The sequence below is a fragment of the Elgaria multicarinata genome, chromosome 10 (assembly GCF_023053635.1).
Source record: "Elgaria multicarinata webbii isolate HBS135686 ecotype San Diego chromosome 10, rElgMul1.1.pri, whole genome shotgun sequence".
In the NCBI taxonomy this organism is placed as follows: domain Eukaryota; kingdom Metazoa; phylum Chordata; class Lepidosauria; order Squamata; family Anguidae; genus Elgaria; species Elgaria multicarinata.
The window spans coordinates 12,861,491-12,880,608 of NC_086180.1; the positions used below are offsets into that span (position 1 = coordinate 12,861,491).

At 44.4% G+C, this 19,118-nt stretch overlaps 1 protein-coding gene across 1 annotated transcript in view; it reads right to left on the bottom strand.

Annotated features, from left to right (window-relative positions):
• Positions 1-19,118, bottom strand: part of CCDC158 (coiled-coil domain containing 158) — a 56,093-nt gene that overhangs the window by 11,036 nt on the left and 25,939 nt on the right. Inside the window, exons 11-17 of the mRNA XM_063136075.1 lie at positions 16,470-16,952; positions 14,771-14,960; positions 13,199-13,351; positions 10,814-10,926; positions 8,711-8,869; positions 2,615-2,707; positions 1,484-1,606 (exon numbers count right to left, since the gene is read on the bottom strand). Of these exons, the coding sequence (XP_062992145.1) occupies positions 1,484-1,606; positions 2,615-2,707; positions 8,711-8,869; positions 10,814-10,926; positions 13,199-13,351; positions 14,771-14,960; positions 16,470-16,952 (1,314 nt within the window). The remainder of the gene's footprint in view (positions 1-1,483; positions 1,607-2,614; positions 2,708-8,710; positions 8,870-10,813; positions 10,927-13,198; positions 13,352-14,770; positions 14,961-16,469; positions 16,953-19,118) is intronic.

Genomic DNA, 19,118 nt, shown 5'->3' on the forward strand with positions numbered 1-19,118 from the left:
AGCAACCAATGAAGCTCTTTTAGAAAGAAAGGAATGTCAGAGAGAGCAATGCTATGTTCCCTAGACAGCGTCTGGGGGAATATAGGATTGTTCAGTTTCTGGGATCTGAGGTCAGAACCAGGGTCCCAACCTCGGAGCCCAGAAACTGTGGTCACTGCCCCTGTCCCCACCCTCTCGTAGCCAGCACGGTTCTCTCCATTTGGAAGCGTCACAGTTAGAAGGGCGAAATCGCCAGTCTAATGGAAATGCAAGGCTGCCGGAATATGGAGACGAGGACTGCTTCCGTGCTCTGAATGCCCTGCATTGGATACTCGGCAGCCTCTGACTTCAGAGGCCGCTAACTTATAGGATTGCAGCCTTAATTTCCCTTCTAAAAGCTTGAAGCGCGCTGCCTGAGACGGGAATTCCACAGGCTATTAACTTGTATGTGTTTTCCCAAGATTCTCTCTCAAGAACACATGCAAGAGCTACAGTCACATCTCAGCCCTTGCTATTCACTAGAATGTTTACTACTAGTGCTGCGTTGGCTAAATGGTTAGGGCACTAGGTTTTCATTTCACCTAACCTTGTGGCTTTTGTACACAAGGCTGTTAATCAATTGTATCTACTTCTATGCACTGTAGCATAGCAGAACAATGCAAATACACAAGTGGAAAAAACATTTTCTTTCGCTTTCACAAATAATACCGCATTTCCCCTGCTCTAAAAAAAAATCACCAAAAGTGCTCTTTGAAAACACAAGCAAAACTGGAGGGTCATGGTGGTATCTAAAGAATCTATAAATAGACATGAGTAGGGAATGATGAGCACACAATAAACGCCTCATGTGAACTCCACCATGCTACAAACCAGAATCTGCTCCATTGGTTTGCAGAAGATCATAGTAGTTGGGATGCTACTCATCATTAGAGTTTCTTAATTTAAATGTAGTGGGAAATTCTAGCTTAATTCAAGCTAGGATCTTTGTGCCGAAGCCAGCAACATGAAAGGAGGAGGAGAGGGCTGTGAACAGTACACAGCCATGGTAATCATCCCTGGCTTATGAAAGTGCCTGTCATTTATGAAGCTGTTGACATTTGTCCAAACGCAGTCACTGTGTTCAATGATTTCCCAGGATTGCAGCCTAAGATATTCTTTTGCTTATTGCTACAATCATTTAAAATACCCCTACTGCTTTTCCTGTACAAGCAATTATGTAACTTTATATATAAAAAAAGGTTCTACCAACACAGTGACAGAATTCAAATATTTTTCTGTGAGTTTTGATTTAGATAAATGAAAGACTAAACAGCTACAGATTATTATTTTCTACCTTCAAAGAGGAGGGATGTTTGCTAACCTACATGAGTATTTTATTAAAGTTCACTTACGAACGTTGTCTGTTGCTGAACTGGCAACAGCCTTGCAGCAACGTTTTGTATTCCACAGCATCTATTTATTTATTTACTACATTTCTATATTTCCCCATAGCAGAAGCTCTTACGAGAGTGATGTGGCCTGCAAAGGATTGGGACGTTGGAGCGCTGGATGGGTGGGAGTGAGGCAAGGCTGAATGGCGCTGCTTCATTGCAGAGGGTCCCAGTGTATATCCTGGGCCCTGTAACTCCTGTGGAAGAAGGAACTTGTGAGTAAGCAAATAAAATGGGTTTCCAGAGGAAAGAATCCAGAGTGGACGACAGGCAAGGCCCGTCCTCATTTGCAGACAGCTCCCTAATTTCAAACAGTGACTCAGAATGAAAGATATAAATATAGGTTTAAGAAATTTTAAAAAGAACCAAACGGCTTTGATTATGGAGGAGAGTTAGGAAAAGGTGGTGATGAGATCTAAGGAACACATATCTATAGAAAAGTTAGTGCAAGTTTTATGGGCACTAATAGCTTCATTACACCAGGGTTATACTGTGCAATCACTGTGAATTGCATGCAAAGGACTCTGAAGTTTTCCAGTTTATAATCATTCTATGACTGTGAAGTACTCCCATGCATCCTGAGTTAATTGTGCTATAAAACCAAAAGAATCTACCTATTTTGCTACCTGTTTAGGAGCAAATCATTTGTTGTTTTCCGAGCGGCCACTGGGGGCGCAGGAGCAGGATTTGATATGCTTAAACTTCAATTTAAACAAATGCTTTCACCTGCGTAAATTTTAAAGCTAAAGGCATCAAAATTGGCACAGTAATAGATATTAAGGAGAGCTTTAAGCATACCAAATTTGAATCAGATTGGGTCATCCGTTGATTAAACCCTTTCCCTTAAACCCTTTTCCTGGTATGCAAAGGATCTTAGGAGTGCTGCCGCCCGGGGTGTGATTCAGCTAGCAACAACAACAACAGCTTTACGCTGTAGGGGATAATTCAAGGGAAACAGGTACATGGGATGAAGCCTTAACTTTCATTGGTAATGCGAAACAGGAAGTAAAATTATTGAGGGAGACAGGATATTGGATGTTATATTCCTGATGTATTCCGCAACAAATCCACACCCATTAGCTGGTACAGGCATGCCCTAAGAGTATTCTGCAATAAAAAAATGGCCTGGTTTTTAAAATTAAATTTAGCCGTATTAAAGAATCTGGATAAACTTCCACTGCACTTCTGTGAAGCAGACAACTTACTTTTACATCCAAAGTGTGTTGAAGCTTGAAGCGCATCACTTCCTGTTCCTGCCGCTGCATAATGCACTGACATTCTGCAAATTGCATAGATGCCTGTGTGGGGCATTGTCAGAGATTAATCATCTTTATGATGGAACTTCGGTTGGCATAGTGTTAGTAATGCTAGACACACATAAAGAATTTCTTAGTATCCTGACAGAACATTTTTGAGGAACCCACATAATAATGGGCTTAAGTTACAAGAAGCCAGATTCCATCTGGACATCAGGAAAAACTTCCTGACTGTTAGAGCAGTACAACAATGGAACCAGTTACCTAGGGAGGTGGTGGGCTCTCCCACACTAGAGGCATTCAAGAGGCAGCTGGACAACCATCTGTCTGGTGTGCTTTAGGGTGGATTCCTGCCTTGAGCAGGGGGTTGGACTTGATGGCCTTGTAGGCCCCTTCCAACTCTGCTATTCTATGATTGTATGATTCTAAGGACCACTGACCAGTTTTGGGTTTTGATTATCTGAGTTCATCGCAGCTAACACAAGGAGGGCCAAACTCAATTTGACGTCAGCAGCATCTTTAATTAGCCATGTCATGTTGGCCCCATCCACATGTAGACCAGATCCAGACATCACAATAAGCCAGGGTTCCCAAGGTTTGCTGTTGGGTTATTTCTCTGGCTTACCAAGGGCGAGAGAAGCCAGAGGTCTGGATTCACGGATCACGCTAAACAACCCCTAGACCAAGTCAGAGCTCTGGTTCTGTATGTCACACTAAACAAATCGTGGATCAAAGGTCTGTGGTTTGTTTAGTGCTTGCACTTGCAATGGGAATGACTGGGCAGCTCCTAAAAGATCATCCCAGGAAGCAGCTTGCCTAAACAAAAGCCACGAACTGAAAGATAAAAAAGAGACAGCTGGACAACCATTCAAGAGGCACCTGGACAACCATCTGTCAAGTATGCTTTAGGGTAGATTCCTGCATTGAGCAGGGAGTTGGACTTGATGGCCTTATAGGCCCCTTCCAACTCTACTATTCTATGATTCTATGAAAGTACAACACCTATCTTGCTGCACAAGACCTCCCATCCCTGAACCCTAGTTGAGAAGAGGAAACTAGACCCAGTTCATGGTCTGTGACATGCCTGGAAGGGGTGGAGCAGCAGGAGCAAGTATAAAGCTGCTCAGTTTGTGCCTAGCAGTTGTGAATGCAACACCTTCTCCTTCTTTGCTCACAGTGACCCCTTTCCTGGACAGATCCCCTCTTGTCTTGAACACCTTAGTCCCTGATCTACTGGATAGCTCCTGAACTGGATAGGAGTCTGAGCCACGCCAGCAGTGTTAGAAGGAACACGGAGACACTTCCCAAAGTGATTCAGTTTCATCCTCTCAGATTTGCCCCTCCCATGGCACATGCAGCCAATTAAAGTGGTTTATACATGAGAAAAAAGCCACTTCTGCATGGCAGACTTCGTGAGGAACTGCATTAGTTCAGGAATACGTAGATGGAGTCTTGCAGCATCAACAAGTCATTAAATTTAAGCACAGTTCTACCGGAGATTGAATAAGTGGAGATTGGGGTGGGGGGAAGCAACATTTCCTCCTCCCTCCCAATCCCCTTTCCTTTTGTGTCATGTCTTTTAGATTGTAAGCCTGGGGGCAGGGACTGTCAAGAAATACCTTTGTAAGCCGCCATGAGAGCCTTTTTTGGCTGAATGGCGGCATAAAAATCCTTAAATAAATAAATAAAATAAACAAATAAACATCAAGCTTCCTTCTTTAAAGTCATTGTCGAGGAAATGTGTGAATGGGCTGTTTTGTCTGTGCCCACCCTGTTTTGATGTAAGCTCTTTCTATTAGAAATTAAGTTCTATAGCAATTTGATCCAAACTGTAGCTGAAAATATATTGAGCAGCACTTGCTCAACCAACAAGAAGCGTTGACACATTAGTCAGAGTGTGAGCCTCCCGGCGAGGACAGGAAGAGTAGTAACCACAAAGGAACAGATGTTCCAGGATTGCAATACCCATCTCTGTATTGTTTTTCTAGTCTTAGAATTATCTGCACTCTGTACATGCATAAATGCCTTGTCTATCATTGGTTACTGTATTGCAAAACTGTATTATGATTGGTTTATTATATGAGGAAGTTCTGTTGTTGCTTCTGAGGATGTTACCCTATAAGTATCTTAGCTTTGCCTGCAATTAGTGGGCAGTCCTTCAGATCCTCTGGGGTTTGCCACCTTGCAGCACTGCAGGCTGCTCGTAATAAAACTTTTCCAAGATGAGAGAAATTGTGTCTTGAGAGTCTTTGACCGCCACTCAGCGAACCTAGGGAACTCGCCCTTTCGGGTTCCTCCACAGTCATTAAACTTAAATACAGGTCCACCTTAGCAGATAAACAGAGCTTGGAAACAAAAGGCAAAGTGATCTCCAATTCCCCACACCTCTCTCCCCTCCCACTCTGAGTTAGTGCAATTGAAGTATTAGTGATTGAGCAACATAAATTTCTAACCAGAGCGCTTGGGGTCCCCAGATCAACATCCAAAGATATTGTCCGGCTGGAAAAAGCGTGTCACTCAATTCAAACGTTAACTCTAAAAGCAGCAATCTCCCTCTGGCTAAAGATACTGTTCCAGTTGGTTTCTCCACCGGTTATGGCCACACACGAGGATATGGGGAAAGATTCATGGGCAGAAAAGATGAGCCATTCTGTATCCAAATTGGGCTGCTCACAAGTTTACCTCCTTACAAGGGGGTTTGATGGGGCTAAAGAGGAGATCTCAAGAAGTATGGGAGTATTTCATACTTCTTGGGTATGACTGTGAAATACAATCATCATTGGCTGTCATCAAAGCGAGCCATTCAAATACGATATACAAAAGTAAAATTACTGCCCCAGGAAAAGTTCCTTTATACTTAACTTCCGTTACCTCACACGAGTTGGGATGGTTATTTACCCGGTGCAGGTGAAATTCACTCCAGTTAATGGAGGTGAAAGCGCATTATAGGATCCATCCATGCGCTAAAGCTGCCTGCCCAGCCGGCTGCCCCAAAATTGAGGATATGACACACTTTCTAGTTGAGTGTCCAGTGTATGTCGAGCTGAAGAAGTAATACCTTGAGCCCCTGATTCCTGGGTTCAACCACATGTCACCTAAAGATATAACTCAGATACTATTGTTAGGCTCTGATCACTATATATCATTCAGGACTGCCAAGTTTGTACAGCGGGCGCTGGAGGTACGGAAGCTTTTGTTTGCCATACAGGATCAAATTTTACTAATCTGAGATTACATGCGGGCCAGTACTGGTACTGCAACTGAGCCTACTATCAGATTTTTATTATTATCTTGTATTATTCCTCTGATTGTGGTGAGACGGTGTATGGACATGCTATTATGTTATTATGTTAATATGTTATTTTGCTACTATTTTATTTGTTTGTGATTGGCCTATTCAGCTAACAAGCAATAAAGATTGATTGATTGAAAAAGAAAAATTGAAGTCAATGTGATTTACTTCTGAGTAAACAATCTCATTTGGTGTTTTCAGTGTGTTCCGCTGAGCAGAGCCATTTGACAGATGCGTGAGTGTGTAATTTACAGTTCCGGAAGTGACAAGCAGCGAATGAACGGGAGATGTTAAAAAACCATTGCTGCTACTGACCTCTGCCGCCCAGTCTAGGGCTTGCGGAGAGATCAGCCCGGCACCGGGAAGTGGCTGCCAGCTCCAGTATCATCCAGCCCAAACTCTCAACGTGTTTGTGTGTGCGTGGGTGGTGAAATAGGGGATTGCAGGAAAAGGCAAAGAGACCTTCTCTTTCCCTCCTCCTCAACTACTGCCCCAACAATTGCAAAATAGCCGAGACCAGCACAGGGAGATGCACTGTTTACAGGCGTGTTTTCAACTCGTTTTCCCTTGAGGCAGAGAAATAGAGGACAACAGAGAGACTCAGAGAAGATGGGGGAAGGAGAAGGAGAAGCAGCATTGTAGGAATAACTTCTCTCCCTCCGGGACATCTTTTCTGATATATAAATTCATTAAGCCTTCGCAGGTGGTGCATGGATTCTTTTTTTTAAAGCCGTCCCCAAAGCAACATGCTGACTTTCTCGGAAGTAAGCCTCATTGAAGAGAATGTAATTTACTTCTGAGCAGTTAGCCATGCCAGCTAGTTGTTCCTTGAGGCAAAGAAAAAAGTCTCAGGAGAGAAGGTGTCTCGTTCATTAAGCTTATTCAAAGGGATGGTCGTGCAAGAGGTACGCATTAACAAACACACTAAAAAAACCGCTATTGTCAGTGGAGGATGAAGCCGTCAGGAAGGGTTAACTCTCTCTTCAGCCTTAGCTGAAGTCCTCACAGTGCTTAAGCCCATCTTACTCCCCCTGGAGTATCACCACAATCTTACAACACACAGAGGCCATTTCTACACCAGCCTGAAAATCGGGCTGGTCACGGCCGAGTCCCTGTGCGTTCAAATGACGCACAGGGACTCCCGGGAGGAAGCAGGGACGAGAACGGGTTTTTCCACGGATAAGTACTCTCTGGGAAAACCCAATTCTTCCTGCGGTCTCGGGATCGTCCCGAGACTGTGGGAGGTGTGGCCGCCTGTACCAGCTTCTTGCCAACAACCTAACATTTCGTTTGAGCGCATGTGCGCTCATCTCCTTTTAAAAAAATGGCAGGTGCAACACCCTCCTTCCTCCCGGAATGTCGCACCTGCATGTGGACTGAAGATCTCACAATCAGGATATCGCGAGATCCTCCCCCGTCCCTCCCTCTACACCAGTATGGTGTAGAAAGGGCCTGAGTCCCCAATGTGGGTAAATCACAGTAAGGGGGGGAACCACCAAAAAAGGCTTTGCCAAAAATACAGGTTTACAGCAAGAAAAAAAATGTGTTTTGATGCAGAGCAGAGGGAACGTCATGTGTTATGGACGCCCATGGGGCGCACTAGAACCGGAGTAACTCCCCCATGTAGACGGGGCCCCAGATCATTGCTGGTATTAGAGCTGGATCAGGGGGAGAAAATGGAGTTTGAAACACCAACGGCAGGGCTCAACTCACCAGCCCGTTTGACGTTAAAAACAGAGACATTCCCTTGCTTTAGACATGATTAGAACAGGCATGTGACAAACAAATGTGGCTGCCACTGTCACATCTCATTTGTCTCTCAATGCAGCATCTTAGCAAAGTTGCTTAGAATGCAAGTGATGAAGCGGGCGAGCCTCTTCGGAGTTTAAATGGCCATGCCTGGACAAGCAGGGCAGTTGCCAATAGGTACACTTCTATAATTTCATTAGTGATTATTTTCCTTAAAAGTTTTTGAGCCACAATTCATCCAAAGTGAATAAGCTTTAGATCCCACTGATTTCATTAGGAGAGTGTGAGCTTAACAGTGGCTGGATCATGCTCTATATCAGTGGTTCCCAAACTTATTCAGGTAACCGCCCCCTTGGTTCCACAAACTCATGCCCAGTGCACCCTACCCTACCCTATAAAAATCATTATTCAGAATAGCGGTTTTCATTGACCCACTAAGGAAGATAATAACAATAAAATTAAAAACAGTAACAATTAATTGAATATTTATTGAAAATCCGAAGCACCCGCCACAGGCTTGCCGAGGGAGGGAGGAAAAAGAGAGCGAATGCCTCTGTTTTGCAGCCGGCGTGGCGTGGCACACCAAGCAGGGTATGTTTCTTCATTAGCATTTTGGTGCTTTTGAAACATTACAATTCACCATTAAAAGGACTCTTCTTAAACTGTATTAATGCATGTGTGGATTCTTCCCCTATATGGCTTGGGACTAAACTACCTTCTCCCATAAAAATGTCCCTGGGTTTTAAGACCTTCTGGAGAGGCGCTTCTCAGAAAAGACCACCTCGAACACCCCCCTTTGCCTCTTAGCGCCTCTCCCCCGCTGCCCCCTTGCCTCTTAACGCCCCCTTATGCAATCCCACCGCCTCCAAGGGGGCAGTACCGCCCACTTTGGGAACCACTGCTCTATGTGAAGATCTGCCTTTAACAGCTTCACAAATCTGCCCTTTGCCTAACGGTAAGGCTGTTACTGGGAAGAAATGAAGAGGAGGCCCGAGGAAACGTACCTTGTCCAGAGCTGCCTCCATGGTAGCAAGCTTGTCTTTCAAGCGCTTGTCCTGTGACTTTACAATCTCCAACTCTCCTGCCATTTTGTTGTTCAAAGAAGCCATGCAGCCAAGTTCCTGGCTTAATTTGTGTCTCTCTTCTTTCAAATAATGCTTTTCCTACATGGAAAAGGCGGAAAGGGAAAACACACAAAACAAAGCTGATACGAAATCTCCAAAATAATTGAACAAAAAGCAAACGCAGCATTGGATTTTGATTTCAAAACCAGGATTCCTGGCAATAATTTTATGCAGTTTGGTCAGATCATGAAGAAATGGGCAATAGCTGCATTTCCATGAGATAACACATGGGAATTGTTCTGCATTTTGTGAGCGCATACTAGTTTGGTAGGTTAAATATTGTAATTGGGCAGGATAATTGGTCTTAACTCAGTATTTGATTCAACAAAGTTACATAGGGAAACCCAATTTTAAAAAATTCAAATATACCACTTTGGAATTTGCTGGTTTCCCTGTAAAAATCATGGTTAACAGTGACAGACTGCTCTGTTTCTAGCTACCTATCTCCTTGACTCACCTCCTTTCCTTTCTATATTTAAATGGGTTGTGCATAATCTATGTAGCATAGTCATGATGGCCTGGTTCGCATGTAATGGTAAACCATGATTTAGCATTATGAGTGTGAGCCACAGCAAGCCTCAGGTTTGTGCACGCCCCCCCCCCGCCCTCCCCTTCTGTGGTGTGACCATAAAGAAGAGATCAGAAGCTTCCACACTTTTTAGTTTAACCACACTTTAGCATTATGTCAAAACTTTAAACTGTAGTGCATCTTAACTATGGTTAGTAAAAACAAGCTAGCTTCATTAAACTATGTTTTGAAGTTGGCTTCTTTCCAATAATCATTGTAAAGATTAACCAGTTTTGTCTGGGTTTGGATGACTCAATAAGCTGTGATTAGTCTAAAACGGAAGTGAAACGTTCTGAATTCGTCCTCATGGCTGCATCAGTTGAGCGTTATCTTAGCAAATGCTACTATATTGGTTTGGAGGGAACAGTAATTTGAGGTCTCTTTTAATAAATAAAGAGCCTCGTGTGGCGCAGAGCAGTAAAGCAGCAGTTTCTGCAGCTGAAACTCTCCCCACGGCCTGAGTTCGATCCCAGCGGAAGCTGGTTTCAGGCAGCCGGCTCGGGTCGACTCAGCCTTCTGTCCTCCCGAGGTCGGTAAAATGAGTACCCAGTTAGCTGGGGGAAAGGTAATCACGGCCAGGGAAGGCAACGGCAAACCACCCCGCTATAAGGCCTGCCAAGAAAACATCAGCGAAAGCTGGCGTCCCTCCAAGAGTCAGTAATGACTCAGTGCTTGCACGAGAGGTTCCTTTCCTTAATAAATAAAGGACCCACTCTAAGAAAAAGCTACATATTTTTAGAGGATTTATGAAAAGGAGGTTTAAGTAACTTAACAATCAACATGAGCTAAGTAAGGCCTCATCTACACCAAGCAAGATATCCCACTATGAAAGTGGTATATAAAAGGCAGGAGCCACACTACTGCTTTATAGCAGTACTGAAGTGCTCTGCAGGATCTACACTACTGCCTTATAGTGGTATTGAAGTGCACTGAGAAATGTTGGGGCCCATGATGCATCTACACCAAGCAGGATATAGCACTATGAAAGCGGTATATGGTTTGTGTCATGGGCCCCAACAGTTGTCAACACACTTCAATACCGTCATAAAGCAGTCGTGTGGCTCCTGCCTTTTATATATCGCTTTCATAGTGCAATATCCTGCTTGCTGTAGATGAGCCCTAAGTGATTCTTTTCAAGAAGAATCTATGCTAGTGTAAAATATATCTGGTACAGATTTACCCCAATAACCCTCTTTCAAGTATGATTTTGAAATGTTAGAATTTGGCCTGGCCGTTTTAATGTCTAAGGCCATAGCTGGACCTAAGGTTTATCCCTGGATCATCCAGGGGTCAAACCTGTTCATCTAGGTGACACACAGGGGATCCAGTGCTCAGGCAGGGGCGAACCCTGGATGATCCCAGGATAAACCTTAGGTCTAGCTGTGGCCTATGTTAAATATTGTAGCAGTTTTGACCTTGGTTGCGTTGTTCATGGCTTCCTCCAAGAACTTAATCTTGCTCTGCAAAGCGTCTATTTGTCCTCGTTTGGCTGTGATTTGCTTCTGCATCCCCATTGCAACTTTCATTGCTGTAAAAGAGAGGATTTTCAATGTCTTAGTGGCATCTTGCTCTGACAACAGAGTTTAATGTTAAGATTTGTATGAGAATATCAGGCTGCCAGCACTTGTGTGCCCAGAATAAATTCCACTGCTAGGTCCCCTTTATAGATGGGCCTTTGTACACTACATTTCTATGGTGGTTTAATGACAGTTCAACCCTCATGACTTTCCCCAAAAGAATACTGGGAATTGTACTTTGGTGAGAATACTAATAATTCTCTGGTGAAGACCTCATCCACCCAGCCCCAGAACTACAATTCCCAGATTTCCTGGGAAAAAGGAGAGTTTTAAGCCTGTAACATAGATATGCCTATTGAATATTTGGGAACCACTGATCTTGATAATCTCTAGCGCAGTGGTTCCCAAACTTTTTCAGGTCACTGCCCCCTTGGTTCCACAAACTCATGCCCAGTGCCCCCCCCCCCCCCTACACTATAAAAATCATTATTCAGAATAGCGGTTTTCAACGGCCTACTAAGGAAGATAACAATAAAATTCAAAACAGTAACAATTAATTGATTGTTTATTCAAAAGCCAATTAACTTTTTTTAGTTCATTCGATTAATCTTGATCCAGTGATGTCATCTTTTCAGTTTGATAGTCATTAAGCAAGGATATTAGATATCACATTTAGTAACTAGGGTAAAGTACCTCACTATTCTGTAAATTCTTAATGTGATGGATAGGCTTGATGAAGTGATACCAGTTTCCCAATGTCTGGTTTAAAGTCACTTAACATGAGTCTTAAATCACCACGTTTAGTAATCTGGAGTCGATTTCTTTGCTTGGAGAGAAGTAGGCAGACCACACTAAAACCACATTCCACCAAATATGATGTTGGAAATGCAACCAGGAGCTTTTGAACCACTCTCCATAGTGCAGGATAGCAATTCACCGTTAAAAGGACTCTTCCTAAATGGTATTAATACATGTGTGGATCCCCTATATGGCTTGGGACCAAACTACTTTCTCCCATAAAAATGTCCCTGGGTTTTAAGACCTTCTGGAGAGGTGCTTCTCGGAAAAGACCACCTCAAGCGCCTCCCCTGGTGCCCCTTTGCCTCTTAGAGACCCCCCCGCCGCCCCCTAGCCTCTTAACGCCCTCCTATGCAATCCCACCTCCCCCAAGGGGGTGGTACCACCCACTTTGGGAACCACTGCTCTAGTGGTAAGTCATATTAGCTCCATCAACTTTGTGGCTTTATAATCCTATACCGCATGTTCAGTTCTGATTCATCCATGAGAAAATCTGTATTCAAAACATCAAATTTATTTATTTATTTATTACATTTCTATACCACCCAATAGCCGGGGCTCTCTGGGCAGTTCACAAAAATTAAAACCATTCATAATATAAAACAACAGTATAAAACCATAATATAAAATGCAATAAAAAAGCTCAACCAGATAAAAACAGCAGCAATGCAAAATTACAAATTTAAAACACCATGTTAAAATGTATTTATAGATTGTTAAAATGTTGGGAGAATAAAAAGGTCTTCACCTGGCGTCTAAAAGCATATAATGTAGGTGCCAAGCGAACCTCCTTAGGGAGCTCATTCCACAGCCGGGGTGCCACAGCAGAGAAGGCCCTCCTCCTGGTAGCCACCTGCCTCACTTCCTTTGGCAGGGGCTCACGGAGGAGGACCCCTGAAGATGACCTTAGGGTCCGGGCAGGTACATATGGGAGGAGGCGTTCCTTCAGATAACCTGGCCCCAAGCCGTTTAGGGCTTTAAATGTTAATACCAGCACTTTGAATCAGGCCCGGACCTGGACTGGCAGCCAATGAAGCTGGAAAAGGACTGGCGCGATGTGATCTCGTCGGCCAGTCCCTGTTAGTAACCGTGCTGCCCTGTTTTGTACCAGTTGAAGCATCCGGACCGTTTTCAAAGGCAGCCCCACGTATAACGCATTGCAGTAATCCAAACGAGAGGTTATCAGAGCGTGGATAACTGTAGCTAGGCTATCTCTGTCCAGATAAGGGCACAGTTGATATATCAGCCTAAGCTGATAAAAGGTGCTCTTTGCCACTGAGTTCACCTGTGCCTCAAGTGACAGTTCTGGATCCAAGAGCACCCCCAAACTACGGACCCGATCCTTTAGGGGGAGTGCAACCCCATCCAGGACAGGGCAAACATCCCCTCGCCGGACAAATGAAGAAATAAAGAAGTTTACAAATTCCACCCTTTGCAAAAGAAAAAATATTTTTTTTAACAAAGAAATAACACTTCCACGATTACCGTGGCCGTCAGACCCTTCCATTGTTTTCAAGGTGGCCCTGGTTTGCTCCAGTTCAATTTGAGCGGTCTTCAGCTGCACTTTCAGCTTGGTCACGGTAGCTTCCAGCTCTTCACTTTTCTCTCGGTAATCAGCTTTTAGAACTTCAGTTTCCTCTGCAAAGCACCAGAGTCAGAATGAAGTCACAATGTCATGTACTGCTGAACGCACGTGAATGAAATTAACAGATGAAATCGATACACATCTTACAAGGACCCGTTGGGGAGGGAGCCCTATGTAAAGTTTAGAGATGGAGAGATGAGGCAGGGCAGTCTCAGGTGTAAGGCAGAACTGGACTCAGGGCAGACAGGTAGGAGGTAAGGAGGGAGACAGGGCCTGGCATATGCGTTTGGTGCATAAAGCAGGCCACAGAAAAGATTTGCGGGAGAGAAGCAAGGTCCAAGGACAGAGAAGCAATTCGTGGGAGACAGATTTTTCTGTGAGCCGCTCCCGCAGATCTTTCAGACACCTCTTCCAGATTCCTTTTGCAGGAGCCATTGGGAAGCTGGGTTGGGGCACCAACCTGTCGTGTTTCCCAAAACCTCCTGCCTTCTGCCTTCTTACGAGGCCTGCTAATTAATCTACAAAGCTTTATTCAAGCAATAAACATCACTTCCCACCTGAAGGGAGTCTAACCTCTAGGAACTTTCCTCTAGGCAAAACTATGCAAACTAAGCAAGACAATTGTCCTTTCAAGAATAATGGAAAGCCTTTTCCCAAAACGCGTTAACTTCAGGGAGACTGGTTGTGATGCAGCTTCTGATGAGATGCCAGCCGGGCTGACTTTCTCTCACCTTCCTTTAGCTCTATCCTTTTTAGTCTGCGGTGCACTCTAGGATTGTCTAACCTCTCCATGCTCTCCCCCTCAGAAGAATATTGATTTCCCAATGACTGTGTATTGTTTGACCTTGAGGAGATAAACTCTGGAGAAGGTTCATTCCCAACTGGTGAAGAGCCCGTGAGAGCTTTCTGTCCCACTGGTACAAGCTGGCCTGTTTCTGGCGCAGACTTTTCTACTTCAGAGTCTGATGGATCATGTGAAACACCTTTCCCCAACCCAAGGGGAGCAGGGCTAAACATAACACAGCCATGCCGACACTGGCTCTGCCACCCATCATGCCTCCCTTGATGATGGAGCCCACAGTAGGGCATCTGATGGCAACTGCCACTGACAGGTAAGTAAGTGGTTCTTTGGAGGTCCTGGACCCCCAAACCAGGACATCTGGGCTTTATGGGTAATAGCCAACATCTTGAATTGGGCCCAGAACATAGAGCAAAGGTCTCAAAGAGAAACACATAGAGCCGTCTCCCCCAACCTGCTGCCCTCCAGATACTTTGGACTGCAGCACCCATAATATCACAACCATTGGCCATGCTGACCGGAACTGGGCATTGTAGTCCAAACACCAGGAGGACTCCAGGTTGGGCAGACTGATATAGAGAAAGAAGAGAAGGTGATATAGAGGAGTAAGACCATACCAAACAGGTGAAGAGCAGAAGAAAGGCGAAACCATTGAATATTCAGGCTGACACACCTGCAAGTGCAACGAGCTCAATGCGACTGGTTTTTATTTCATTCACAAGCTCTTCTCTTTCTAATTTCATCTCTTTTAGTACTCGGAGCCTGTCGGAGCTCGAGTTCATCAATTTCACCCTCTCCAATTCCATCTCGCTCACGCTGGCCTCCAACTCACGGATGTGACTATCCTTCTTGTCCTGCAAAATCTGGACAAAACAAGCTCATTCTCACTTATGCTCCTTGGCTGCAGTATTTCATCACAGAAAGGAAATAGGCAGCCTTGCAAAAAAAAAAAAAAAACCCACGTACTAGCCCACAAACAATTTGAGTAGCCCACTTGCCCCGGCATAACTATGTTAAGGCATTTGCGACTTCAAAGGAAAAACGCACACACACACCACTCCACCAAATGTCTGCAAAACGACCCCATACCTGGTCACTTGGAAAGCAACTTTTACTTGCCTCGGGTGCCTGGCTAGTTCTAGGCATGGGAACAGAATGGGAAAAGACATGCTGCTTTAAGGGCAGTGTGATGACAGCAAAGCCTTTGCCCAAATGACGGGCTGCTCAAGATGAAGGAGATAGCTCAGAGTTGGAGTCTTTGGGCATGTCTAGATGGGGTGATATCCTGGTGATCACCCCTGTGCATCCACATGATGCACAGGGCATCCCGGGAACAGGGAGGGAAGATCCCTCCCTTGGCCCGGGATATTGCCCTACCCATTAATTTCGATTTTTCCGCGGTCTTGGGATGAGACCACGGAATGTGTGGCCTGCCGTCGCTGTTTTGTCCCGGCTCCTCATGAGTAAACGTGAGGAGCTGGGAACAGGGCACGGAGCTCCTCAGGTGTTCTGTACCCATCGGGGGTGGGGTGGGGGGAGGGCGAGGTGTTTTTTTTTAAAAAAAATCCACCTTATGTGTCGTTTGAGCACTTGTGCTCTCCTTTTCCTTTTAAAAAAACAATCCAAAATGGCGGGCGTGATGTCGCGCGCTGCGTGTAGACAACGGAGACAATCACGCAATCATAAACCACGAGATCATCCCCCTCAACCCCCCTCGTCTAGCCATGCCCGTTGTAGAGACGAGTGGCACCCCATTCCTCTTTGTATAGGGTGACCATATGAAAAGGAGGACAGGGGTCCTGTAACTTTAACAGTTGCATAGAAAAGGAAATTTCAGCAAGTGTCATTTGTATATATGGAGAACCTGATGAAATTCTGTCTTCATCACAACAGTTAAAGCTGCAGGAGCTATACTAGAGTGACCAGATTTAAAAGAGGGCAGGGCACCTGCAGCTTTAACTGTTGTGATGAAGAGGAAATTTCACCAGGTTTTCCATATATACAAATGACACCTGCTGAAATTTCCTTTTCAATACAACTGTTAAAGATACAGGAGCCCTGTCCTCCTTTTCATATGGTCACCCTATCTTTGTATCTCCTGAGAGCTACTTGACCTAGCCATTCTGCAGTGGTGATGTCCCTGTGCAGCTCCTTCGGGTAAACTGCTACAGTGGCACAGAATGTAAGATGCCTCGGTCTGGCTCCAGAAGTCCCTGACTTAAGGTCCCCAACGCCTTACAGATTAAAATTAAGCTCCTCTGATCGTTCCTCCTCATCCTGGTCCTAAGAGTCTATAAGCAAGAGAAAAGCTTTTTTTTCTCTTTTAAAAAGATCCACACTTCCTGCCGCTGGACACAGTCGAATATACACACCTTCAGTTCTTGGAGCTCCAGTTTCTTGTCGCTAATTTCTTTCAAATGCTGAGACTTTTCCATCTCCATCGCGCCGGCTGTCCGGCTGTGCTGGCCTACAATCTGGGTCATGTTCTCGATTTGCTTCTGTAGGATCTCCACCACCTTCTCCTTCTCCATCAGCTGCAGCTTCAAGGACTCACACTCGGACTGCACGCTCCGCAGGCAATCGCCCTCGCTCTTCAGCTGATGGAGCTCTTGCAATTTGCTGTCCACCCGCCCACGGAGCTTCTGGATCTCCTCGTTGGTTGATTCAATCACGCTTTCTTTCTCTTGCAGGCACGCGGTCAGCTCAGCCACATGCTTCTCGCTGGCCTCTAAGCTTATCTTCTTTTCGGTCAGCTCTTCGACAACTTTATGGAGCATGTCCTTCGTTGACTCTTGTTGGGCAGACATGGAAGCCACCCTCTCTACGCTTTCATTCTTCTCTCTAATGGCAGACATCTGCAAAAAAAAGGAAGAATGTTATTTGCCAACTGGTTTTACCCTATCAGGAAGTTACTACATATTTAAGTAGGGGTTAACTTGAGCTGGGGAGCATGTGGGACAAAGTCAGTATGAATCCCCCTTCCCAAGAGCCTCAGATCAGGGGAGTGGGCTTGATGCTTTCATCCTCCAATTAACCTTTCACCTAGGTCTAATCTTTTTTTTTTTAACCATTGTATTAATTTATTCTATAATACACAAACCACAGCCATACTTAATCTATAACCCTCCCCATTCCCTCCCCACTCTTGGTCAATTACATCAAATCCCAGCACTTAACATACAAATGAGAATTGTCTCATTAGTTGTAATGAATCTGACAAAATATTTCAAGGGGATTGTCGGTTGTCTGGTTTTTTATGAGTCCCATAAATTTCTATAGGCTTCTGCCATATTTATTCTGTTTGGTTCCTTTTTCATATAGTCTACATATTTTTGCCAGTCCGTCCTGAAGGCATCTCTTTTCTTTAGCCCTATAAGTGTTCTTAATTTCTGTGTCAACTTTTCGTTTATTGCTATGTCCCAGATTTTCTTTTTCCACAGCGATATTATCAGCATCCAAGCTGTCTTCCAGTTTCCTGCTATTACCGTATTTCTTCGATTGTAAGGCGCCATCAATTGTAAGACGCACACTAATTTCAGTACCACCACCAACAAAAAACCTAAGACACACCTGTGATTCTAAGACGCACCCCATTTTTAGAGATGTTTATATGGGGAAAAAAGTGTGTCTTAGAATCGAAAAAATAGGGTACTTGCCTCGTGGCTGTTAACATAAACCCTATTAGTATTTTTTCTTTTAGCTCTCTATTTTCTTTAACATACATATTCAACAAGGCTAATTCTGGTGTTTCATAAACCTCTTGCTCAGTAATTTTTCTTATTTCCTGAAAAACCTTGACCCAGAACTTTTTGACCTTCCTACATTCCCACCACATATGGATTTGTGTTCCATTAGTTTGGCATCCCCTCCAGCACAAAGGTGCTATATTATTATTGACTTTTGCCAATTTTACTGGTGTCAGATACCATTTCTGTACTAATTTTAACGCACCTTCTCTTATTTTTGTAGATATTATTTGAAAGGGGAATCTGTCAAAAAATTTCTCCCGCTTTCATACTGCTATATCCTGCTTGGTGTAGATTAGGCCCTAGACAACTAGGCCCTCATCTTTATGACCACGGGATTGCTCCTCATTATTTTTTAACCCGATTTTTCACAGATTCGATTCTGCTCACAGAGCATCACACTGCAGCATTGTTAATGCGCACCTCCGTACAATCGCGGGCGGGCGGACTGGTCTACCTCCATGATCTTTTCCTACCCCCTTTTATTTCTATTGAATCTCTCTTCGAGAAAAGGGGGGTATGGGAAGTCATGTGGCGGGCGGACTGGTCTACCTCCATGTTCACATATGGAGATTGGATCAGGGGTTGCATTACTTGGATTACTACCCTGTTTCCCCGAAAATAACACAGTGTCTTATATTAATTTTTGCTCCCAAAGATGCGCTAGGTCTTATTTTCAGGGGATGTCTTATTTTTCCATGAAGAAGAATACAGTACACATTTATTGTTGAACAAAAAAAAAGGTCTTATTTTCGGGGGGATGCCTTATATTACAGCGAGAGGCAAAACTGGAAGTAGGTCTTATTTTCGGGGGATGTCTTACTTTCGGGGAAACAGAGTACATTCATTCATATTAGAGAAAATTGTGACGTCAACGTTCCGCCCATGGTTTGGGGGAAGGTGGGAAATCGGCAAGCCAATCACTTTGCCCTGCTCTGAAAGCTCCACCTACACTTCAAATTCCGATTTTACTCCCCCAACGACACATTACTATTATGCGGTTTAAACTCGAAGGTATAGCAAAAGCCGCAGTAAATCGCGTCTCTCAATATGGGCATTTTCAGGCTTAAAGACCGGTGCTGCAGCGAATGGACAACTGCGTTGTGTCCGAGAATGCAAAAATGCACAGTTAAGGTGGTGTAAAGATGCCGTATTGACAAGCCCTAGGTATCTGCTGGGCTTCCTCATCATCCGGACACTGCTGCCCCATCTTATGCACCTATTCCCAGCCAGTTCATCTCTTACATGGGGAAAGGCATGGCAAGTTATGTATGA